This window comes from Macrobrachium rosenbergii, chromosome 41, assembly GCF_040412425.1.
Source record: "Macrobrachium rosenbergii isolate ZJJX-2024 chromosome 41, ASM4041242v1, whole genome shotgun sequence".
In the NCBI taxonomy this organism is placed as follows: Eukaryota; Metazoa; Arthropoda; class Malacostraca; order Decapoda; family Palaemonidae; genus Macrobrachium; species Macrobrachium rosenbergii.
This window is the reverse complement of record NC_089781.1, coordinates 11,417,141-11,444,400: the sequence shown is the minus strand read 5'-3', so window position 1 is coordinate 11,444,400 and position 27,260 is coordinate 11,417,141. Positions and strand designations below refer to the sequence as shown.

General features: G+C 35.6%; 1 protein-coding gene across 3 annotated transcripts in view; it reads right to left on the bottom strand.

Moving 5' to 3' along the window:
• The window catches only part of spas (spastin), a 180,325-nt gene that overhangs the window by 10,162 nt on the left and 142,903 nt on the right, over positions 1–27,260 (bottom strand). For 2 of the 3 annotated variants that reach the window (XM_067083967.1, XM_067083969.1), the window contains exons 2-3: positions 5,536–5,703; positions 3,605–3,889 (exon numbers count right to left, since the gene is read on the bottom strand). In XM_067083967.1, the coding sequence (XP_066940068.1) occupies positions 3,605–3,889; positions 5,536–5,703 (453 nt within the window). The remainder of the gene's footprint in view (positions 1–3,604; positions 3,890–5,535; positions 5,704–27,260) is intronic. The other variant, XM_067083968.1, reaches the window with a different exon arrangement.

Below are 27,260 nucleotides of genomic sequence, written 5' to 3'. Positions count from 1 at the left end.
TGATAATAAGTAGTCAATAAAATTACTCAATAAAAAAGACAGTAAGAAGCATTAGTTGCTGAATTAAGGCTATCCAACTTAAGGCATTAATGAAAATAAACTAAAGACTACCACTGTATTCATGGACAGTATTTCTACACAATATATTTTTGAGCTCTATTAGCTTACATTCTTGAGACTGACCATATACAACAAAGATATACACATAAAATAATCCTCTAGGAAAAATAAAATATGCTATATGGATCTACTGGCCTAGAGTTGGTTGCTTTAACAAACAAGTACTGTGCACATGATATGCAATAATGCCCTAAAATGTAGAAATAAAACTACAACTACCAATACTGCTATTTAAACTACCAACCAATCAATTACCATGTTAATTTGTCAAGCACGTGTGACTTGTAGCTGATCATCATGATAATAGATCAAATGAGTTCAGTGTTTTACTCAGAAAATTAACATTTCTTTCAAATGCTGCTTTTACTGCTCAATCAATAATTCTGGAACTACTATTCAAATATATAGCTGGCCATGAGTGAGAGTGAAATTTTCCACCCTCTCACCAGTACCATATAAGGCCAAAGCCATTTTTTCACCTGGAGTCTGAAACATAACTAACCTTTTGGCATTATGATAAAAACTCTTTGCCAGATATCAAAGTTTCCAACATTACACTACTTTAAAGCATTTTCATTTCTTTTTTAAATGTTATAGGATACAATTGCCTCCAGCTCTTCTTCAAAATGACATGGCAGCCAAGATCTATTTCTTATGCATATTTTTACAGGTGAGTCATGGCATGTTTCTTAGTCAAAAATTATTTTCTTAGTCTACAAAAAATAATCTACTGATAACCTCCACAATCTTTGGTTCCTAATAACTTTCAGTTTATCAGACTCAAACTCTAGCTCTGCGGCAGTCATTAAACACAAAATTCCTTCACTGTGCTAAGTTAAAAGTAAACTTTTTATACTTAAAACAGCACTTTCTGTCACTGATAGTATCCATAATGAATCGGAATTAGTTGTGGGAGAATTAGGAAGGATTGTAACTGGTTTCACTTCAAAAGTTAGAATGTTTTTTTAAATGGAATATCTGAGTTTAAAGAGGAACTTTCACATGAAGTAAATAGAAAATAAAGCCCTTTGTAACAAATATTTAGTTCTAGTTTTCTATAAATGCTACTGTATTTCATAAGGAGGCAGATTACTGTAGTTTTTAAAATAATTTTCCATAACTATGACAAATACTAATACACTAATGAGACTTGATTTAAGAATCTTTCAAGTCACATATAATGCAAGACTTTTTGTATAGAGTATAATGTGAAATAACAGGAATAATGTAAGTCTGGGGATCCCTGAACAGGTAAGTTCAATGACTGGAAAAAATACCTGTCCCACTGGGTTTGTACCACATAACATTCTCCTCCCTTAGTTTGACACACCTACTCTCTGCAACAGCACTTTGCTTATGTCTCAGTCCCTTACAGAGGAGTATTTTAACAACTGCAGTAGCTGAGAAAGCAGAGGAGTCTAACTTTGCCCCTATTACTGTATAACATCTAACAATTTGATGAATTCTAAATAACATGATTAAATGAATACTACAAATTTCCAACATGAGGCCCAACTGTAATCTAAACTAAGTGTAACATGCTCAATCATACTGATGCAAGTAAAATACCAAAATTACTTTGCAGTTAGTTATATGACGATTGTTACTGTATTATTATTAGTTATGCAAGACACTAGTCATATTTCTGGAAACTCAAAGGGCTGGCACCAAAGATTTTTTCTGAATTCCGAGGTTAAAATTGGAGCAAGGTAAGATGAAAGAAAATGGACTTCTAGGTGAGACGACATCAAAGTGACAGTGCTAAAGGTAAAGCATGGAAAGTAAAGGGCACAAAAGAAATGTAGAATCATGGTAGGAGTAAGGTGAAGAAAATTGTTCCAGAAATATTGCATCTCTCAGTATAATTATTATTGTGTTTGTTGTTGTTGTTGCTGCTATAAAAAATTAACCAGACTACCGAATTTAAAAATAATATCTAGAAACCTAAATAATGATTAAAATCAATTGCAACATACAAAAATCTAGACTAATGACATTTAAAATACAATGGGACATACAATTGGTCAAAATGTATAGGCACAGTACAGTATAAACAAAGCTAAAAAAATTCCACTTGGTGCCTATATAAAGGCCATTGCTAAAAAATTGGAGCTGGTGACTGAAGAAAGGGTTAATGGTAAAACAGGGTAGAGCCAGGCAATGCTGTTAGGATGTTAGGAGCCTCATGGAGAGGGAAAGTGCCCAGGGGGTGCCAAATGCAAACAATGAGGGCTCTTCTAATTCAAACTACATGCCCATCAATCAAAATATCTGTACAAAGGCAACCACTCATCAATTCTTATTTCATGTTAAAATTTTACAAAGCATTTGTTAGTACCAAACTTAGTAAAAAGTTTCGCATTAGAGTACTGCACTTTTGTGTACAGCAACTGAAACTACAAAAAAAAAAGAGTAGTTGAGATATATATGTCCACTACAACAGACTTAACAATGCATAAAAAAACAAATGATTCTCAAGAATATTTCCAAGGAACAAAAAAATACATGAAATTTTTCACAGAATGTTTTCACTCCCCACTCACAATTAATACCTCATAGTTCCTGAATGTATGAAGGGTCAGCATACTCACATTCAAATACAGTAGGATATTTTTTCTACAACTACATAATTTTAACAAAAAACATAAACAGATGTAACTTATGTAATTAATATTAAATATTAGGCAGATAACTAAATGTTCCATGAAATTTCTTCACAAGTTTTGGTATATGTAAATTCACAAGTTTTTGGTATATGTATAAGTTTTATTTAAGATGACCTCCAAGATTTTTCATCCTACTTCATGTTCAACTAACCACCATAATAAAGCTTGCCACACATCAAGTGTTATGCAGGTATCTATTTAGTGCCAAAAAGCCTGCACAAGATCTAACTTTTGTTACATCTCTGCAATAGGTGTAATTTATTTGCAAGCAATGTTCAAATCCAATAAAAATAAAACAATATCTGCCATTAAACATGCATCTGGAGGCTAAGCTTGAAGCATGTGTCTATTCCCAAGAGTAATGCTGAGAGTATTTATAATCAATTTACAGTGCTAACATCCTAAGTGCAAAGTATTTAAAAGCTAAAGAACCTAGTGATTAAACTGACACTGAAGCAAAATAAATTAATATATATATTTTAATCATGTTATAATAGTGTATTTTATATACTAACCACACTAATACTACTAAAAATCCATTTTTGTACACTAATTTCCAAAAATTAGCTTTAAGGCTACATCCCTGGCAATAATATATTTTTATTGAATTGCATACTATCAAAAGAAGTCTCACCAATTTCAGTGATCATAAAATAAAATGGCAGATGAGCTGTAGCTCACAATCACTAAAGACCATTCAAGTCTGAGAAACCTAAGTTGTAGATATAGAGGGGTTAAATGAAAACTAGTCCAATACTTGCACTGAGTAAAAAGGGAGGAAAATAACAGCATACGCTATAAACAAAGAAGTGCGCTACCTTCAGAAGCTTTACTAGGCTGAGTGGACCCATTTCGTCGATCAGCAGAGGTTCGCCCTGAATCTGTAAGACTCATGACCTGAGGTGCAACACGGGCACGAGGCTTGTTTATATGAGAAGGGGTATGATTTGTGTTCACCTTGTGACTTGGGGTGTTGGTTGCCTTAGCACCCCCAATGTTTCGAGTAGGGGCATGGGTAAGGCGGGGAGCAGGAGTGACTGGGGGAGTGAGGGTTGTGAGGAGAGGCACATCCAACTCCAGCTGCTGCAGGTGAACCAACGAATCTAGAAAACAATAACACTCGTGTCTCATGCATCAGTCGACTGACAGAAAAGAATAAGGGGTCAAAAATATGTAAAATTAAAAATCTGCCAAACAAAACAAAACGAGGGCTTCACTACTTTTAAATAAGCAAAATGATCATACTCTACCAACAATGTTTAAGGAATAAAATAATTCTATTCAAAAGTTGAAAGGCTTTTATAATATAAATTGACAGTAAAATATCTCTATTTTAGTGTAAAACAATAGTATTTATAATACTTGTAAAATAACCAAAACAATCAGGGTCTTGCTTAAACATTTAAATAAAAACATTTTGGTACATCATTTATGGCAAATTTTCACTAAATAACTTTTCAAAAAACAAGCTATTAAGTGCCGGCATCATTTACACAGAATTTGCAGTCTCCCTTCACAGTTAAATGTACAGTAACCTTTCACTTTTTAAGATATGGATAACCTAGCAAATTCTTTATTCATAAGATTTATTTTTTGCTTTATTTTTCCATGTATGTCAGTGGCACATTACAAATCATTTATCATTCCTTATCAGTTTCATGTACAGCTCTACTATATGAACACTCTGTTTTTTTAAAAGTTGCCTCAGCAAGTTAATAACACACCATCAAATAACTTTTAAGTCAACCGCAGTCAGTGCAAGTGTAAAATAGCATGAGTTGATTTTCAATGAATGAAATAGTAAATTGATTTATTTTCCATTTTTTTTTTAATAGAATGTGCATCAGGAACATTCTGATTTTTAAAGACAGAATGTAGAAAGCTCTCATATTTCTTTCTTTAAGGAGATGAAGAATGTTTTTTGAAAAAATGCTTATGAATGGCAAAAATTCTGATTCATGAAAACACAGAAAAAGAACAATTATATCAAAATAAACATATTCTACCCAGTCAAAACCTGAACAGATTGATAATGTATCAATCATACCACTTTCAAAAGAATTCTGACAAATGAACTACTGTATGCAATGGCCTGTAATCATCTTCAACAAAAATTACTGTATATCACTTAACTGTTATTTTACTGTGAAAACATTTGGAAATCACTTTTAAACAGACATATTTTACTGTGAGCGCAGAAGTAAAAGATGGAAACAAAAGTGCATATTAGCAAATAAATGTAAAATATTTAAGAAAAAATACTTATGGCATGCACTAAAAAAAAGTTGTCTAAGCCTAAATTCTCCCTTTTACAAGAGGATTTTGAAAATATCTAGTGACAGTCTTAAACCAAATAATTCAAAAAGTAATTCTACAGCAGATAAAAAACTTACTACTTAATCAATAAGAACATATTAAAATTGATTTAAAATAAAAGAAATATTAAAAATGCACACAAAACAGAATGAAAAATACTGCACAAATTTCAGCTAAAAATTCTACATAAACCTGAAGATCAGTAAGTACTTAAAATGGCAATGGACACATAGAATTTTAATTAATTTAATGAAAGGCAAATAAACTTTCTATAGCAATTTTGTACCAGCCACGAGCAAAAACAAAGATCCAGTATAACCATATACAATATTCTATTACTTTTCTACTTCACAAAAAACCTGTCAATTGATTCCACAACTAATCCATAAATATGAAATGTCACCAATAGTACATCAAAATATCCACGCCATACCTAACATATCTAATCTTTCTTTGGCCATAATAAGATTGGTCTTCATCTTATCCTGAAGTCTCTGTGCCCTTTCGTATGCCTCTCCACGACCAGTGCAGTCAACAGAAATCCCGGCCTCCAGCTCCGAGATCCCACGTCTGTACAACTCCATTGCCAGTTCTTTAGAACCTGCAACGAAAGAAATAGCAAGAAGTATTCAGCACATGGCATTCACTCTACATTAGGCATTATTCCACATATAAAACTTCTGATGAGAAAAAGAAACAATGGTATACAAGACTGAGCAACAGATATAAATTAAAGCTTTAGTGGCTATCACAAACTGGCATAAGTGATCATGTGCCAGTAATCAATGCCGCTTCAAAACTACATTGTTAAAATGTGTGTTTGTACATGTGAACACACACACAAAAACATACACAACTGAATTTTTTCTACAACAGGATTATATTAGTATATTAAATTCTCAATCATCCTAGGGAAGTTCAATAATTCCAAATCAGCTGTGCTGCCAGGTAATGGAAAATTACTTTATTTGCGAAAGTTTATTGAGGCCTGAAATAAGTACTGTTTAACATTCCTGTCAACCATAGACAGAAGTTTCCTGACAAATACTAGCTCCTCCTTAACATAACTTTCAAATTACCCACTTGGATAAAAAAGAAATATTTGATACCCCTTAATAAATTCAAGAAGATATTCTCACCGAAAGAGGACACCCTTGTATCAAAAATGTTAAAATCAGTAAGAAAGCCATTACACTGTAAATTCTTAGTAAAATATGGGTACCAATTTCCTTAGATTTGTTCAACATAATATTCTGCTACACTTCAAAAGTTCCTTCATAATAATAACACCTTCTGTGTCTTAAAATGACAATTTTTTAAAAGTAATTTGTATTTTTCCTAACATACAAACCCCGGGTCTTTACATATGGGATTAACTTTCAGCGAGCTGGAAAACCGACCCTTAAACTTTCGCAAGGTGGTTACGGTAATAGCTACCGATGGTAAGGGAGGATGCACCGCTCACAAGTCTGTGCGCATTCAAATTAAGACTTCAGTACATTGATTCCTAGGGAAATAATATAAATTACCAAGGTACAATTCATATTCAATTAGGGAATTCCAACTGATAAAAACAATGAGATATTTGCGAATACCAAAATTAAGACAACTTAGTATACAGGTTATCAAAGAACATTACTGACAATTATGAAACATATTTCATTTATACGCCCTATCAACAACAAACAATAACACTAAAGACTCCCTAAATAAAAAAATGCGGATAATAAGTGGGTCTTCACAATAAATTAAAATCAAAACACTCATGACTAGATGTACATTACTAAAATACCAGTATACACACACATCTATCCAAAATAATTTCAAAATAATTTGCATAATCACAGGTTGCCAAAACATACTCTTTTTGTTCCTGGAACAAACTAATGTATGCTGTTTAACATCACTAAAACATGTGATAACATGAATCTAACCAAATTAAAATCTAAAAAAATAATTTCCTAGCATTTATGTGCACTTATGGATGTGTACTATAAATACACGATAACGCTCAGGAATAATTCATTTACCAATAACTGCTGTTTCGACAGTACAAAAGTTAATATATATTTATATATGTATCCATGTGCGTGTTTGTGCAGCGCACGTGTGTTTATAAGAGTAGTTTTATGCTTTGTGTATAGAGAAATAATAACCCGTAACTAGTTGCCAACTTGTATCAAGACAAGGGACATCGCAAAAGTTGAAGATATTCTCAAAACTTATTTTACGTACAATCCACATTAACTAAGCTACGCCGCGAGTTCCGTCACGGAAACACCAAACTTCAAACAGAGAGGCAGTGGTCACATCCCAATCAACCCTTCTGAGGGAAAAGCTGCAAGAGAGGAACGTAACGGATGTTGCCCTTTCACCTCGCCAATCAATATCCACTAATTGGAGTTTCGCAGTCCATTCATATCTTGCCATCAGGGGTTTCCCGGATTTAAAAGTCGCATATCCAGAGCTGCACTCTGCACCCGTGTCTCCGATGACAGTTCGGGAATAAACACGGCACTCTAATGTAGGTTCAAAACCTTTTCTCCATAATACTGTTTTTAAATGTCAAACGTTCTTAACAGTACACAGCACAAAAATAAAAACACGAGTCTTATGTTCGTCAAGTTGTGCCATGAGATTATCCCTTCCATCAAAATACAAAAATATCGCAGCGATATCTCCATGACAAAGAAATGAGACATAAATAATAAAATCGGGCTCTAATACAATAATGAGCGTAAACTACAATAAATCAAGGACTGCAGTCTGTTGGGAATAATAGTGACCATGTAGACGAGAATGACTTGTGTGGTGCAAAGCTTTGTCCGAGACACGAATGTTCTGTTACCCAAGTTGTTTGTCGAGCTTCTGGCAGAACAAAAGAGTTTATTATGCAGGTAGAAGAATTTCTGTTTAAGATGAAGAAACGGCAGAACTTTGTACATTCTGTTATATTATTAAGTGGAACTTTGATTTATTAACATGCACAGGCTATGGAAGCTAGCTGTTATCAAATGGGTTTTGAAGACACAGCTGACTGTAAACGTTACCAACATTTAGAGCAGTGCAAAGAGGTGAGTCAAGTAAGCCGTAGGACGCATGATATGGATGCAGTATTTGTTAAATTATAAAAAAAAAAAAAAACTGAAAACATGGAGATCAAGATCCAATAAAATGCTTTGAGAGCATGGAGAAGATATAAAAAAGGACTGCTGGGCTAATTGACAGATCTACAGAAAAAAGATTTTTGTTGGGTCTGTTTGTTTGTTTCCAAGCAGGATTAAGCACTAAATTATATCTTGAATTTTAGATAACATTTACGTCGGGACTGAGAAGCGGTCAGATTTTGGGGGAGATCCTGATCTGGATAAGGAACAATTTTTTTTTATTACTGCCATGGCAGAGGTTGCAGTCTCCAAACTCTTGTTGCCGTTTTCATTCAAGAATGGCTGAACATCCTTCAACAAAACTTTGCGCTTACAGCCATCAGAAAGCATCCTACAGACAAATAAATTTGGGGAGAAAATGAAAAATATCATCCTGTTCGTCCACTGTAGAGATATCCTGCCAACAACCAAACTGATATTCATCTAGTTTCATCATATTTTGTTTGCCTATTCTCAGGATATCCTGCCGAGTCGCACATAAACACACCCAAAGTTTTATCAGATTATGTTTGTCAGTCTCGAGATATCCAGCTGACACACCCACAAACACACCCCTGGTTTCATTAAATTCTGTTAACCCATTCTTGAGGAATCCTGATCACGAATACACAAAACACTTTCTGATCGCCCGTTCTCAACACATCCTGCTAACGCACAAACATGGCTTCATCACAATTTCTTATGGCCGTTATTAAGGTGGTGAATGATGTTACGCCACAAGATAGCACGCATTTAAAAACAAATTTTCAGCCATGCAATTAAAAACAAATTTTCAGGAGTTTCGAGCTTCACGGCCGACTACACACAGCATTTCAATGGCCTTGAAGGAGGAGTAGTCTACTGAATACTCCGTTTATGCCATGTAGCAGTAGAGAACTTACAAGCATCTGACAGAAATTCACTTTTACTATGAGGACATCAACAGATCTGTTTTCCTTGCATAAAGGTTCCTACTCTGATAATGAAATTACAGCTTGAAATAAAACAACGGGCAGATTCTATTTTACTACTACTATTTATAATAATAATAATTGTGCTACAAATATTACCACTACTACAACAGAAATATTATCAATATAAAAGAAATAAACTGAAAAAAGAGGATTCCAAATTGACGCAATCCACCAAGCCTTTGTCAGAACGAAGCTATTAAAAACGCAACTCAAAACTAGAGGAAATGTTTGCAGACCAAATGAACTTTTTCAAAACTCCAATAACCGGATATTAAGACCACAAAGAACCCACACATTTTACCAAACGAATATGTATAGAGAGAGAGAGAGAGAGAGAGAGAGAGAGAGAGAGAGAGAGAGAAATGCTCTAAGCAGAGACAATCATGGCCGTATTGATCACATGGGTATACTGCTAAAGTGGCGCCAGATCTCAAAAGTTTTAAATGTGAAATGCACTGAAGATTTCAGGTGATTTTACTAAATCGGCGATATAGCTTTACTGTCTTCCTTCCCCCTCTGGTTTACATGAAAAAGGCAAGCGAATTAAGACAATCTCAAAATTCGCTCAGTCAGTTAAAGCTTACTGCGCCATGAGGTGGAAGTTTCCCAACTCCGCCGAGGGGACGAAGGAACATTTCTCAGCCAGTGTGTTGGGTTCGCCGGGATGGAAGAAAGAAGACTATGAACTGGCAATAAATACCATGGCTAAGATAGCGGAATCATGGAGGAAACTGTTACCTGCCACGGCAGGTAACAGCTTCATTTAAGAGGATATGGAGACCCACTTAAATACAAAAAGGTTAAACATACACTGAACCAGTACGTGAGAAAATCGCAGTCATTAAAAATGCTAACCCAAATCTGGGACGATAGACTAAATACAAGGAAATCGGGTCGCCGACCCCTCGGGGTCAAAGAACTCTCAAAGTCTAGAATATAAAAAGCCACAGTTTTCATCTTTTACAGTAAAGCGCAATGGGCCGCATCTGTTCCGATGGCTTTCACGGGAATTTCGAAAGGTGGCCACACTGATGGACGGGCATATCTCTAGGGGTAAGGTACTGTAGCAGTTTTGCTTCCTCGCGAAACATATCGCTGGATTCTCGTATTCTTTTGGCAATTCTCTCATAGAAAGATTATCCCGAATCGACAATAAAGAGGCGGAATAAAAGGTTATGGAACAGAAAAATCATTAGGTAGATGAGGATTTTAGTCTCTTATTCACTCAAATTATATTGTAATCAGTTAATTTCTTACTATTAACGCCTAATATATTCTTCGTACAATACTTGCTCAATTTGACATTAATTGCTCCAACGTATTTCACTCTGTAACGCTGAAGATCCTGTGTCAAGTGAATGACAAAGTCACAAGGTCGTCTTCAAATATGAAAATTATATCTACAAACAAACTTGCAACAAAACAGGACAAATATCAAAGTTAGATCTGCTTACAAAATTGAAACAAACAAAAAAGGAAAGTTTTCCTGCGATTAAAAAAAAAATGAAAAACAAGCTTGTCTGAATGATAAACACGACAGCAAAGCAAATAGACACTTTCTTTATTTTCAACAAAGCAAGATGAGCAAGATGACTATTTTACAAAAAAACACACCTATATTAGAATGGTACTTAGTGTTGAAAACTGAAAACCATAATTCAATAAATATTAAAAGGCACAACCAAACGATGATTGTAGACTCACCAAGGCTTACTTCTGTACTGAATCCCCTCTTTACCAAGAGTACATTTGAAGCCTTCCCTTTTCAGGTCCTTTTAAGGAAAGTCGTGCCCAGAATACGCATGAGGTGGATCCCAAGGTCTAGAGAGAGAGAGAGAGAGAGAGAGAGAGAGAGAGAGAGAGAAGAGAGAGAGAGAGAGAGTCGCGCCTCTCAAGTCCCGTGAAAAGGTGTTCGTGTGATTCAAAATAACCTATAACATGAACCGAATATAAGAAAGTAACTTCAAAATTACGATTTTTGAAAACAAAGGTACGAGGATACCGAATGAAGTCCCTAAACTCTCAGTCTGAAACGTCACATGTTGGGATGTTAATTTTCCAAAATATCGTTAGCGGATTATGTCTAACGCAAGAACGTTCCGATAACGCAAACCTTCGCAACGGAGACAACCCACCCAGCTATAGGTCCCTCCTCCAAAACTTTTACATTTTCATCTCTCAAAAACCACTCAAAAAATTTTGCATAATCCCGCACGCAAAGAGACAGACCACAAAACATACAAACAAACGGAAAAAAATACTTCTTAAGCAGAGATAATAATAAACTCACGACTTTGGTGATGTCAAGTCTCCGTGAAATAGCGAGTTCAGATAATTCTCATAAAGATTATCCTGAATCGAAAATAAAGGGGCGGGATAAAAGGTTGTAGAACAAAAAATCATTAGGTAGATGAGGGTTTTAGCCTCTTATTAACTCAATAAATTATATTGTAATCATTTAATTTTTTCTTACTAATAACGCCATGCTCCAAGCAAATAGCGCTGTGGGAGGAAGTAAATTTCACTAAACCTCTAAAGCCAGCAGGAGAAATATATTAAATTGAGAAGTTTTTAGGGACCCTTGGGACACCATGAGAGCTGAATACAGTATTATCACTAAATTTGTAGTTCACAGCCAAGTTTTACTTTAATCTTTGAGTTGCAACAGAACAATTTTCTCAATTTGCGCGATAACGGAAAAATGGGTTTTTGTTTCCCCACACTTGATTTCGAATCCTGTGGTATCCCCAGCTCCCGATCAAATCCCCTGCTCCCGGTTAAATGCCCTGCTTCCGGGCAAATACCCAGCTCTCAATAAAATGACCAGCAACCAATGAAAACCCAGCTCGAAATCAAATGCTCAGTTCACGGTTAATGCCCAGCACCCAATCAAGTGTTCGGCTCTCAATAAAAAATGACAAACTACCAATCAAATCCCTTATCAAATGCCCGGCTTACACTAAAATAACCACCTCCCGATCAAATGCCCAGCTCCAAATCAAATGCCAGGCTCCCGATCAAATGCCCAGCACCACATCAAATGTCCAACAACCAATCAAATACCCAGTACGCAATCAAATTCCCAGCCCCCGATTAAATGCCCAACTTCCCGTCAAATAAGCCAGTAATGTTTTATGACTGCACTTATTTACAGTACTGCATTACGACATGATAAAACTTTCGCATCTGAACTAAAGTTTAGAATCTGTTATTCCACACTGATATCGTTCTAAACCCGATACGAGTTGCCCTATCGCCCATTAGGGTAAAATGAATTGCAGCCGAAACATTATGGGAAACATAACGTTAAAATAAACGAGACGAGTTCCAGCAAACGGCGGATTTCCACCAATAACAGTAAAACGAGTTATCTCGTTGAATAAAACAGGATAACAGGCGTCGGTGCATTTACGATTATCGAGGAGCAATGCAAATGCAGATAAGAAGAGATATTCGCTTTGCAGAATAGGTATGCTTAAAGGCTCGACTACTTTCATTAGGTATGAATTTGTCATTAAGGTGATAAATGCATTATTATTGTACTAATTAAAAACCACTAACTCTGATCTTTGATAAAATGCAGACAAAAGTGTCGGTTAATTACCCCCAAAACATTAATTGGTCCTACCATAGAAGTACTTAAATCCTGCATTATATACCATAAACAACACATACTTAACCCTTAGTAGCTTGTTAATAACAAATTACGTACATTCTGGAGGAATCCGTCAACCAGCTAATGAAAACGAATGCTTTGAACACACACATCCATCAAACCAGAAAAGGATACTTCCATACAAGACAAGAAAAAATGTTTATTCAATATATATATAAAATACAATCGAAACGTCGCACGCTTACCCCGATCTGCAACTCCGACCAAAACAAAGAGACGTTGGAGACGTTGCGTGTTTTTGCCAGACAGCCTTCCGGCATAAACATGCTACTGAGACTTCTCACGCAGGTCGTCTTCTCTAATTCTGACGCATTCAAGGGCCCAGACATCGCGCCTAAACTGTGACGATTATTAGGGAGGGTTGGGGCTCGTCGCATTATTTACTGGGTTAGAAAGGCGTACAAATAAGGTCAATCGATATGGCGTGAGCACTACATTTTACATGAAACCAATTTTAAAATTCGATTTCCTCATAACACGAGACTTGAGAAATACTACGCCAGCCAGACAGCTTTAAATCGAATGTAACTGCCTTCGCCAGCCATTATTCAGTTTCGAAGAAAAATATAGCCTGATACCCCTCACACTAAGAAGATTTGGGTCGCATACCTAGAAAATAACACTGAACCTTAAAAAAATAATTATAACAAATTATAAAACCGATGGTTTTTCTACGAAAAATTATAATTTTCTCTTTCCTTCATGACTCACTGATTTCCAGTCTGTTATACCAACTGCCAATCTTTACAGCTTCCACTTCTTTAATAATAAGCAACCAATGCATATGTGTATGTATACAGTGTTCACTGCCAGCTTCAACTTCTTGGTAATACTACCGATATCTTTAGAGCCACATACATTCTTAAATATGACCATCCCTTGAGAGAGAGAGAGAGAGAGAGAGAGAGAGAGAGAGAGAGAGAGAGAGAGAGAGAGAGAGAGAGAGAGAGAGTTTTGCAATACTATTTAGTAATAATGCAAATATATAAGAAATCTTCATTAATAACAAAATCGCAGAAAGTCCAATATTTTAAGCTATCGAAACGTTTACGGTATGGTTCTTTTTCTTCAGTCCTACTCCACCGAAGCAGCTCTGTAAGACCCGTAAACTCACTTGTCATATATACAATAGCGTAGACATTTTCTAAGATTTACACCGCGCTCTCCATATTAACTGTCAAATCTACAAATTCACAACACCCAGAGAATATGAAGTCTTTCAATTGTTTTCTTGAATGATTTAAACATTTTTCCTGACTTCAAAAAATAAAACACTGAGGTTTATCATATCCCAAGACCCACTAGTACAAAGCTTAATTTCAGAAAAATACGAAATTAAGAGCTTACTCCAATAACATAAGTAATAACTTCCCTAAAATCCTTTTTAAAAGGTAACCATCTCGCTGAAATTTGTCCAGAGGGTATAAAAGTCAGCAAAAAATAAATTATTCAATCAGATCCTAGGCATCAATGCACTTTTTACGAGGGGCTAAGAGACATTCAGTAATATAATTTCATTCCAGGCATGCCTTTAGCTAATTTCATCAATTAATTTACGTTATAAGAGAGAGAGAGAGAGAGAGAGAGAGAGAGAGAGAGAGAGAGAGAGAGAGAGAGAGAGAGAGAGAGAGAGAGAGAGGGGGGGACCAGAAAGTACTCTATGACATTCTTTCATTGCTTTCTATAAATGATTTTTTTTAATCATTTCACATATTCAGATATACTTACCTTCATACGGAGAATGAGTGAATAAGTTTACTACTGTAATTTATTTATCTTAAACGGGCAACTAGAGAGAGAGAGAGAGAGAGAGAGAGAGAGAGAGAGAGAGAGAGAGAGAGAGAGAGAGAGAGACTATCAGTCGTTCCGTCGAGCAGCATAGCAAGGGACAGCTCATTTCCGGGGTTGCTCAGTTGTGGCATTAGGGGGAGGGCGTTCATTGGCGTTCCCTAACATATCCACTACCTTCATTATTGATCATAGGTCTCTCTCTCTCTCTCTCTCTCTCTCTCTCTCTCTCTCTCTCTCTCTCTAGTTGTCCGTTAAGGATAAATAAATGAGAGTAGTAACCTAATTCACTTAAGCATTCACAGAGGGCCTGGAAGGAGACCCAGAGAAAACAGCAAATTTAAAGGGAGAAATTTACAACAAAGAGTCAGGCGATATTCATGTATATGCAGACTGCAGTCTTGTTTTTAAATGTTGTTGAAATGGCTAGTAATTACTTGTAATCGTGTTTAACGCTGTGCTCCTGAAAAAATGTGACCAAAACTTATTACACAAAAATTGGCAGAGATAACTTTTTTACAAAGCCGTTTCATCTCCGTTGTACCCATTCGCAATAGGTGAACAACCATGCTAAATTTAAAAGGTTTTTTATTATATTTCTATACAAATTAAAAACGGAAAAACTTAAGCTGCTTTTAATACTATTTCTCTTTAAAAGAAATATCTTAAAGATAACCAAAGACAAGCATGGTTAACGCCTTTTAAGGCAAATGTCTCAATTATTCAACCGGTTGTGGCTGACTTCTTTTTTAAACAAAAAATGCATTGTAACTCACATGCTCACTCTGAGTCAATTCCTACCTAAAATGCCATCGATCTAGCAAGAGGCATAATGAGCCAGCTTAATGCTGCAGTGACATAATTCAAACATTTAGAATTTAATCCATCAAGAGTCAGAGTATGTACCTCTGATGTCATTTCACAATATATGCAATCCGTACATTAGCATTACATACTTACAATACAAACTGAATTAAACACAATTTAAATCAACCATGGTTCTCGAGTTATCTTGAAGATTTTACCTCCATGCTACCAAATAAAAACGCGAAAAGAGTAATTACAATAATATATCAAACAATTAATTCAACATACATCATCATACCATATTTAAATGAAAATTCACTCTCATTTTTCCAAAAAATTGCAGAAATAACAAATTTGCAAACTGAAAACAACGAAAGACAAATTCACATGACTATCAAAGCAATTAAAATAAAACCATATCCAAGGCAAATACACGAGAATCAATAATCAATCAATCAATCAATATCTCTCTCTCTCTCTCTCTCTCTCTCTCTCTCTCTCTCTCTCTCTCTCTCTCTCTCTCTCTCTCTCTCTCTCTCTCACAAACAAACAGAAACTAGGCGGCTTCTACATTTCCCTTTGAGCGAAGCACTTCATCCTCTCACGAGACAAGGAGCCACATGTTGCACCATCATCATCTGCGACAAAAAGAATCTCCTGTGGCACTCGGAGGCACTCCACCAATACATGACGCAACACCGCCTGCTTCGATGCAGTCACCTCCCGCGCGTCTTTCCCCTGCTCTCACTCCATCATTCTACTATCGCCTACACCTAAACGTCTTATCCTCTCGAGTAGTCTAATTTGCTCTGCTAATTCTGGTGACCAGCAATGAAGGATAGGTCAGGTGAAGAATTTGCGGCTGTCATAAAGGCACTGAAATCGAAAATCGAAAGTTGTTTAAAAGTGACGGAAGGCTGTACGTTATTTCCTGATGTTTAGAAATATCTAAATTCATTTCTTCGAAAGCGTACAAAAGTATTTTCAATCTTGCTAGATTTTAACACTCTAAATTCATTTCTTCGAAAGCGTACAAAAGTATTTTGAATCTTGCTAGATTTTAACACAAGACCTGAAAAAAATTAACAACCTAGCTGGCAATACCCAGAGGCCCTGCCGGTATTAAAGAGCGAAGAAAACTTTAGGTCCGAAAAGAATTTGCAACATTACGACAAATATTTAATGAAGTCTTCAGTTTGCATCTCCACTGCAACAACTTTAGAAGGATTGGACTTGATTCAGGAACACCTTGATGTTTACATTATTCTTGAATGTTTTGCGCTAAAAGGATTTTTTTAAATGTATGAAACAACATACCACCCACAGGTCTATATTTGAAAATTTATAAAATGACATAATACACGCCTTCGGCGATCCTTTTACCAAATAAAGAGCATTCATAAGACAGCCAGTGAAAGGCCATAAGTCAAATACCTTCATGACTTCTTTTTATCGAATTCTCCACGTGGAGGGAAGTTGTGAAGAGCCCAACTTTTGATGGCCAGCAAATTTATCGAGAGCCAAAGTTTTGCGAATCTTTTCATTGCAAAACTTTTCCCAGCCTTCTGATATATTAAATGTACATAATTAAGAGTGATGGGCAAATGCAATAATAATAATAATAATAATAATAATAATAATAATAATAATAATAATAATAATAATAATAATAATAATAATAATAATAATAATACTTGGTGAACAAAGACGAAAAAACTCCCAACACTATATGTAACCTTAAGGTTGGTTTTCTTTATTTAATCCCAAGCGATAACGGTGGCATTTTTAATATCGTAAATCACACCAATCGCTTCCCGAACTTTCAAAATTAACTTGTTCAGAGTAAATTAATCGAGCTGAGAGAGAGAGAGAGAGAGAGAGAGAGAGAGAGAGAGAGAGAGAGAGAGAGAGAGAGACCTGGCCCACAATATAAAGTAAAACCACTCTGGGACAGCTCTCTCTTGAAAAACTAACCTGTACAATATCAATTTTCTTCTTCAAAACGCAGTCATTGGTCCTCGCCTTCCAGTAAGTGCAAAGTGACAAGACAAAAAGGGTATACTCGGCACTAGATCATAATCACATATGTTTAACGGAATTTAATACAGTTAGATGATTCATAATACATCAACCAATTCCTGTCAATGCCGCTTCATTTTCAAACACTTTAACGTTACTATATCACTTTCCCCAGCGCCTGTATCACACGCATGCGCATCCCATTCCGTTCACTTGGCTGATAGTACTGATGAGAGATCCTCGTCCCTTTAAAAATTCCCTGAATATCAAACCACTCCACTCTCTACGTGGCATCTTTATTCCACTCGCACAGTACTCTCGACCCCTACTTATGTTTGGTCTCCAAGCTCTCATATCATTTTCTTTCACCTCTCGCTTTTCAAATTTAGATATCGGGCCTTTCACCCAAGACTAAATTCGTATGCAAATTTATTCTATCGTCGGCATCGACCCTCCGAATATGCTCTTGGCTTTAAACTCGGGTAACAAGATGCACAGATTCCGTGCAAGGGGAGAGAAGAGCACGGAAAATAGGATAGGGATTTCAAAATATATCACATTTGAAGTTACTTTAACCCCTAGCTCATCACATATTTTCTTTTTTACAATAACCACTATGAAAGGCTGCAAAAAGTAACGTTCAAAGAAGAGCAGCTTTTGATAAAACGGGACATTTTTCATCACAATAAAAAAAAATGCTAGTTATATAGGATTAGCGTGGTGGTAATTTCCGTTGTTTAAATGTGAAAGGTATGTATGTATGTATGTATGAATATAATATTACCTCAAAAGCATTAATTCCATTCAAATGGAAAAGACAACAGCAACTACGATTCACCGAAACCTGTCTATAAAAATGACTCCAGCCATTTTTTTCATATCTGGAAGTTTATAGTTTTCGTGCAGGCATTCTACTTTGTGGGAATTTTACTTAGAAAACCATTTGTATTTTAATTTGATCCTTTTGTAATAATAATAATAATAATAATAATAATAATAATAATAATAATAATAATAATAATAATAATAATAATAAAATTTTATTCTTCGTCAAATTTTACAGTTTCAGATATACACTTCATGAGCAGTTTACCAGGACAACTCGCAACATCAGGGACCCTAGATACGCTACTGCTGAAGTCCCAGAAGCCAGTGGCTCAGTCTTTCCTTGGTAACATCTCTTTCTCTCTCGCTCTCTCTCCTTTATTCCATATCACACACAGGCTCCCTGCCCTCGCTAACTTCCCTGAGCTTATGTATGTGCGTGTGCGCTCATTCGTCTGTGAACTCGCTTGCATGCACTGGAACAGAGTCCACAAAGCAGAAGGGAACACCCCTCTAACCAAGCTTAAACTGCATAATGACACAAGTTCGTTTAGCATCATGGAGTCCGTTCCTCCCGTGCTATGGTGCTCACTCAAAAAATGCTTCAAATGTCCTCCTTGTTAATCCGCATTTGCCATCTGAAATCGATTTTGTGTTCTGTGCGCGTGTGCAAATTAGCTCAAGTCAAAAGGAGGCTTCAACAGATTCGCTGCAGAATTTATTTTTACTTACATTCCCAGCTACGTGCACATTTTACCTAAAAAATTAAAAATGCTTCCAGTTTAACAAACATACAAAAAAATTACTAAATCTGTAAGCACTATATTTTCTGGATTGAACTTTACTTCAGCTTGCAAGTAACAAAAGCAGCAGTGTGTGTAAAAAAAAATTATTAAAAAAAGTGGAAAAGGTAGAAAATAAAAAATTCGTTGGATTCTGACTTCGAGTGCTTTGTTAGTGGCACAAGTAATCCTTTTAGTACACTTTCAATGTATGATATATTCATGCTCCACATTCTCAACACTTCTTGAATATTCTGAACAAATGCTATACTTCAAAATACGTACACGACAATACTGATATCTTTATTAGTGATACTACCCATCCTTCCTCTATCATCAATCTGATACTGTCCCTCGCAAATACTACTCTGAAACCTTGTGTATCTAATGTGAAGCTTTTTTCGCTAAAATGACTTCCGATGGTAGGTTTGTGAACTAACCCTATTTCAACTGCAACAAAAGCTTTCACATCCATGGAAATTAAATCTGTCCACGGATGACACCTTGATCTCTTAGGCAAGGGTTGCTGCTTAGCTACCATAGAATGGAAATATCTATTCGATTCGTTTGTTACGTGATCATCTATTTCCTAATGAAAAAATTTAACAAAGCCTTCATTGGGAGTAAAGTCTATAAATTCATTGTATAATCCAATTGTTTGGGATTATTTTAACTGAATTCAACTTTATTCCACGCGTATGGCACAGCAACATCAACAATACAGTCTGTTGTATGGGGTATTTTCATCATTACCATTACAATCATCATCTTCACATTCCACAGATTCCACTCTTTCCCTCATATATATATATATATATATATCAGGATATATCTCTATATATATATATATATATATATATATATATATATATATATATATATATATATATATATATATATATATATATATATATACATATATATACATATATATACACATACACACACATATATATATATATATATATATATATATATATATATATATATATATATATATATATATATATATATATATATATATTTATATATATATATGATAGAGAGAGAGAGAGAGAGAGAGAGAGAGAGAGAGAGAGAGAGAGAGAGAGAGTCAAACGTTTGGTACAATAGTGGGTCTGAGACAGGTGCTTGGTGTCTACACGTTGTTGTTTGAAAATAACCTGGATTTATGCCAGAATGGGCTCTTGCTCATAGAGCGGCCCGTAAGAGTCATTCTGATGATACTGCAAGTAATAAAGTTGGTCGGGATTTAGAGTTATGTTAATGATGTGAAAGTCATAATGATGAGTCTCCATGGTTGTTTGACATTTTTATGGATTTGGTGATGCATAAATTGTTAAAAATTCCAATTTTTGTAGAAAAAGTTCGTGAAACTGAAAACCACAGAAAGAAAAATGTGAGGGAGTTGAATATAAGCTGAAGAGTGGGCTCTGTCGGTACAGACTCCGAAACGGATCTACAACTTTTGCCTTGCCTCGCCCTATAGCAGCAGTTTTTGGTGCGCTTTCGAGCAGTGGAAACTCAGCGGAATCCGTCAAAACGAACCCAGGTCTGGAAATCGCCTTTGGAGTAAAGATTTTGCTTCTGGTGGCTGTTTTTGGATTGGCCAGCGCTGTAACAGGCAACATACTGGACAACATTACGAAGCAGAAAATCGATGATGTGGCGAATGCAATGGAAAAATTTGAGCATTGCAAGAAGTTCGTCTCGAAAGGGAAGAGAAGAAGAATCTCACGCTTCTGAATGTCAACTTAACCAGAGAAGTTCATGATATGGAAAAGGCTCTTCAAGAAAACAGAAAGGAAAAAGAAAAGGAGGAGATGCAGAGAAAGGAATGGAAAAAGAAAAGGAAGAAATACAGCCGTACACAGGACGGTTTAACAAGCAGAAGAGAACAGCAAGTTTTGGAGGACAAGATCCTCTACTCGAGAAGGGAAAGCAGCTGATGCAGAAGGAACTGGCGGCTCAAGAAGATGGGATAACGAGGATGAAAGCAGAAAATAAGCGACTGACTAAGAACGCTGCCGAAGTTCAAGAGCCTGACTGCTCAGTTGGCAAAGCTCAATAGTCAATTTCATCAACAAGAGGAAGTAGCAGGTCAGCTGGCAACGGAACTGCAAGAGATGGGCGAAGCAAGGATCCAGGTGTCTAAAAGGATCCTAGGACTGGAACACGAACTCAACCACTGTAAGACTGAGACAGAAAACCTCCAGTTCACAGTTCGAGAACTGCAGGAGCAAGTTCGAAAGCTGTCGAGAGAAAATGGCTTCCTCCAATCTCAGCTCCATGAGAAAGAAATGAAGTTCAGTCAGCAGGATGATTTAATGCACGCGAAAGACCGCCGGCTGGAAAAGATGGCGAGGCTGGCCAGCAGCGGGGATGAGAAGAATCTTCTTTCGGAGGGTGAGCTGCGAAATCTGCAGGCAAAGAATGAAATGTTACTCCTCGACTTCAAGAACCTTCACATGACGAAGGAACATTTGGAAAAAGCAAACGAAAGACTACAGAAAAGACTTGTAGTTCTTACGAGATGGCACGAAGCAGTACGAGTCGGCTTCAATCAGACGGAAAGGAAATTAGAGTGAATCTCTGATAATGTAGGTAGGGCAGGAAGACTCACCTATGTTTGCCGTAGAGATAATGATGTTACACAAAGGAATCCATTCACTGCTTGTGTTTAGTTTCATATGTAAATATTCATTTTGCTTTCTTAATATTTTCACTGTAAATTAAAGCATAAGGATATGATAAAATGTAAAAACAACTTCCCTCTGTTCACTGACTATCAAAAAGCTAAGTTCAAGAAATGCAATCAAGACTTGGCATATAACCAGTGATAGTTTTATACATATGTATGTGTGTGTATATATATATATATATATATATATATATATATATATATATATATATATATATATATATATATATATATATATATATATATATTACAGTGGTAAGAAATTTTGTATTGTTCGAACATACATCAGTACATGAAAGGAACTGAATGTAGGCTTTTATGAAAAATGGACAGAAAGACTTAAATCGCTTTCTGGTTTCAGTGACATATTTTTTCTGTATTGTGTATATGTATGTATGTATATGTATATGTATATATATATATATATATATATATATATATATATATATATATATATATATATAGTAAAGATACATATATAAAACTATAAACTATAAACTATTTTCTGTTAAAACAGAACTCCATCTAATAAATGTAGCCCATAAATACACCAACAGAGTAGATTTTATAGCGTTACAACTCGAAGACAACTGTCTCCTCAATAATAATAATAATAATAATAATAATAATAATAATAATAATACCTTTATTCCACAAATTTACAGTGGGTATTCTTACAACGTGCATTGGTTAAAATATACATAAAATGTTTGTTTAAAATTTTAGCTCATACTGATAAAAGTAATATATACATAAATTATATATGTTATCTATTAACAATATTTTACATAAAACAAAACATCTGATCCAAAACACAATGCCAACAATGGCTCATCCAACAACGTCAAGAAAATAGCCTTTCAATTTTCTTTTAAAAGAATTTATTGTTTCGCTTTCTTTTACATCTGAAGGAAGTGTATTCCACAAAACAGGCCCCCTCACTGATAAGGCTCGCTCAGCTAATTTAGTCAGTACGTTTAACCACCAAGTTATCTGTTTGCCTTGTTATTCTTACAGTGTTTTCTCCTACTGTCTCTATCTCTATAACTCTTTCTGATGGTTGTAAATTGCGCTGTTAAACATGAATAAAGCAAGGTCATATTCTATTTGCTCTTTAATTTTTAACCATTCGAGCTTCTTTATGAATGGAGTAGCACGGTCAGACTTTTTTCCACCTCCCACAGCAATTTTAGCAGCAAAATTCTGAATTCTTTGTACCTTCTGTATTAGAGTTGTATGTCCTCCTCCCCATAACACAGCACAATATGAAAATAAGCTCAGCACTATTCAACGACCATTTTTCTTGAGTCAAAGTCAAAAGATTCCTTGTGTCTGTTCAAAAACACTAAAATGCTATTTGCTTTCTTACATATAGATTCTATATGACCATTAAATGTCAGATTGCTATCTATATATAAACCTAGATTTTTTACACACTTACTCACATTCAGAAGAGATGTATCTGATAACCAGATTCGATGGTATTCTATATATTGGCGAGAGCCTACAAATATAAACTGAGTCTTAAAGTTTATTTTCAAACCGTTTTGGCAGAAGTAGGAATTGACTATCCATCGTTCCTTCCATATTTCTTACGAGTAAACTAGGTTTTCATATTTATTGGAAAAGAATAAATCATCAGCAAATTGAACAAGTTCAAATCATGCGCAATACTTTGCAAGTCATTGATAAAAATATTAAATAAAATCGGACCTAAGACCGATCCTTGAGGCATTCCATAATTAACGTTTTTCTTAGTTGAAATATATCCATTTTCACAGACTGAAAGCGATTGGATAAGTAGTCTTCAAACAAAATTTATCAATGCTAACGCCATCTTATTCAGGAGATGAACTATCTTTCGACAAATCAAAAGGAACAAAGGTTTCGCCTTTATCTACATTTTTATATAAGACTTCCGTAACCTTTGTTTGACATTCGGCTCCTAAATCCATGCTTTATCTGACAGATGAACGATAGGTATTCACAGCTGGTCACTAACTACTCTTTCTAAAACCTTAGACAAAACTGGTAGAAGCGAAATGGGACGATATTGTCCAGGGTCTTCACTATCGCCTCCCCTGCAGGGCAAACAAGAGCATATTTCCAGTCACAAGGAAAAATGCCAGTCACGATTGATGTATTAATAATAACGGTTATGTAAAATGCTAAAAGCAGGGAGGGAATCTTTTAAGAATTTACTATTCATTTCGTCTATTCCACAACTATTCTTGTTTTTAGATTTTTACGATTATTATTACAGTTTCCACACTGACAGGTTGGGGTCGAAAATACGGACAGGTAATAGATTAAGTGGTTTTTGTTTAAGATAACGCCAGCCTTGTGCTGACACAGGCTCTTGCTCCTGGAGCGGCCCGTAATCTGGATTAAGCAGTACGGAACAATAGTATTTATTTATGCAGAAGTCGGCCACCACGTCACTCCTGTCGACAGCTTCTGCTCAACCCTGTTTACCGCTGGTTGGAGGAAGATCAATCAGATCTGAATCCCAGTGCCGATTCTAAAATCTGGCTTTTGAACCGACAACTGCTGCTGTAAACTATACGTGACATATTTCAGTTTATTCGATTATTATGATTATTTATATGGTCAAGAATAGCTAAGCTCTGTTGGCCATACAGTATTTGTCACAGTCAAGGCAAGGGCTTTCGTATGCTTCCGTGTCTTTGGGGACTGTTTTTATTGGACGTTAATTAAGGATTTGGCTAGGGTATTTGGGTATGTAAAGACAAAAGGGTTAGAATTTCCAGGTCTCTCTCTCAACGTCTTAATCCTGTCCAGGTGTGGGATTTTGATTTTACTACCAGGCGTCTGCTTGGTCGTTTAAACCTCCTACACCCCATCGGCGTTGTCCCGCCCCCTTGCCAAAGGTACTTCTCTGGAGTTTTAAAGGCCTACCATACCCGTTTACCCTTTTTAATGCGTGCGTCTGTTATTGTCTCCTGGGACCAATATACTTCTGGTTGTTCCTTATTGTCTCGACTTTCCTTTGAGAAACTTTCCATTCTTCCAGGTCTGTTTTTCATAAACGCCTAATTAAATCTCTTTCTTGGACCTTTCTTGGAATTATCTCACGCTACTGGACTTCCGAACTTTTAATTTACTTGTTTTCGTGTTCATTTTTCTACATATGTTTGTAAATTCCAAGCTCGCAGAGGCAGCCTATCTGTTGATACCAGTGTGTGTGTGTGTGTGTGTGTGTGTGTGTGTGTGTGTGTGTGTGTGTTGTGTGTGTGTATATATATATATATATATATATATATATATATATATATATATATATATATATATATATATATATAGAGATAGAGAGAGAGAGAGAGAGAGAGAGAGAGAGAGAGAGAGAGAGAGAGAGAGAGAGAGAGAGCGTGGCATCAATATACACAGGTTACACAAATGGAATTACCAGCAGCTATTTAATTTATCATCTATACATAATACAGTCCCTCGTTTCTTTCCATTAAGAGTATTCATAACATTTTTCTATTCTTACATCTTTTTTTATACAGACTTCGTCCAGCTTTGCCATTTACTCGGAATGTTTCATTTTTTTCCTTTGTTTTTGTACCTGTTTTTATCATCAAAATACAAGCTACTTTTGCATGAATGCCATAGCTGATGAAAAATGTGTTTATGTTTTATAATCTTCATAAGAGTTTGTCAAAACAAATAGTGATTTATTTGGGTCATGAATATCATACTGATAATAATGCACAAGAATGCCAGGCCTATATATAGATTTATTATTGCACATGTTATATACACAAAACTTTTACGTAATAATTCTTTTGGGAACTGAAAAAATATTTACGTTAAGAATGGTACCAGCATGAAGGACGATTAAGCGACGACCTTTCCCAGTGGACTTTAATCCCCCCTGTTCGACGTCTTTATGCCCTGAGGTCGGCTCAACACTTGAGATAGGAGCTGGCAGCGTTGTAAAATTTCTGTCACGTTTAAGAAGAAACGTGTTGTGTTACTGTTATTAAAAGCTAGAAAATTATGAGGGCTTTTAATAACCAGCAAAATTTAATCAGAAACCAATTATATTTGCGTTGTATAACTTATGCTGCCTTCAAACACCATACAACGCCATTAAGGATCCGATAGGGTATAGTCGTGTTTTCAGGAGGCTGGTAGAAAAGTATATTTGGCTTATAAACACCTCTCAATTATATGATCGGGATACTTTGAGAATGAAAGCTGCTTACGGATTAGTTCAAATGTCATGTCCAATTATCAATCCCTGCCATATCTATTTATCCCTTTTAATCTCACCTCGAGGTTAATCCCTTGTTTATGGCTTTACCTGAGTTCTGTCATTTACTGTGCTTCGTTTTCTACAGAAACAGCGTTGAGCAAATTTTGGTTGTTCTTAATGAATTTTCTTACATTGAGTGTTCAATGAAATAATAATCATAGTTCTTGTAATAATATCATAATGTGTTTAATGCATTAACACAATATTTGTGAGGGTGGTTCGGCCGGAATAGCTTTTCAAGCCATTTGATGATTACCCGTATTCTATTTTAGCAGTTATTTATTGGTAACGTGATTAGATTTTTTCAGTGCCTCTGCAGGTTAAATAAACTATTCATCATTTAGGAGAGAAAAATAATTTACCATTAATTACACAGCCCCCTTGCTGTTTCTGAGAGTGAAGACGCTCCAAGAACGGAGGAGAGATCTGATACGCTTTGGCTGTCCTTCGGGCTATCCATACTGTGTCCACTCATCACTGACAGTGGCTGCTGGAGATGACCACCGCTGTTACTCTTGATCGAGCTCGCCTTTTAGATGGCCTCGCTGACAACGTATCAGCGAAATTCCGTTTTGGCAGCGGCGGCCAAAAATTATCCCATATCTCTTTGTTTTTATGAAAATAAAGGAAGTTTGTATGGAAAATATGTAAAGTCAAGTATGCTTTCGTTGTTACCTTTAAATGAATAACATTTTTTTTATTTCGTTTGAGCAGGCTCTAACAAGGCAAAATTTTTAATCATAACAATGAAAAGTTTGACACAGCAGGAACTCCTTACTTGTCCCACCCTAACGAAAGATAACGAACTATACATACATTTAATTTTGACAGAAAATCGTTAAAATTGCCCCATCTATCACCCCAAAGTGTTAGGATCTAATCCACACACCTCAAACATAACGTCTTTAGTTTATGGCCTTTATTACTGTAGTTTCAAAATATTCCATATATATATATATATAATATATATATATATATATATATATATATATATATATATATATATATAGATTAGCTAATACTGGACCCGAATTAAAAGTTTTGCCTCGTTAAAGCCTGCTCAAGTGAAATAAAAAAAAATGTTATTCATTTAAAGGTAATAACAAAAACATATTTAACTTCACATGTTTTCCCTAAAAACCTATTTTGTTTCCATAA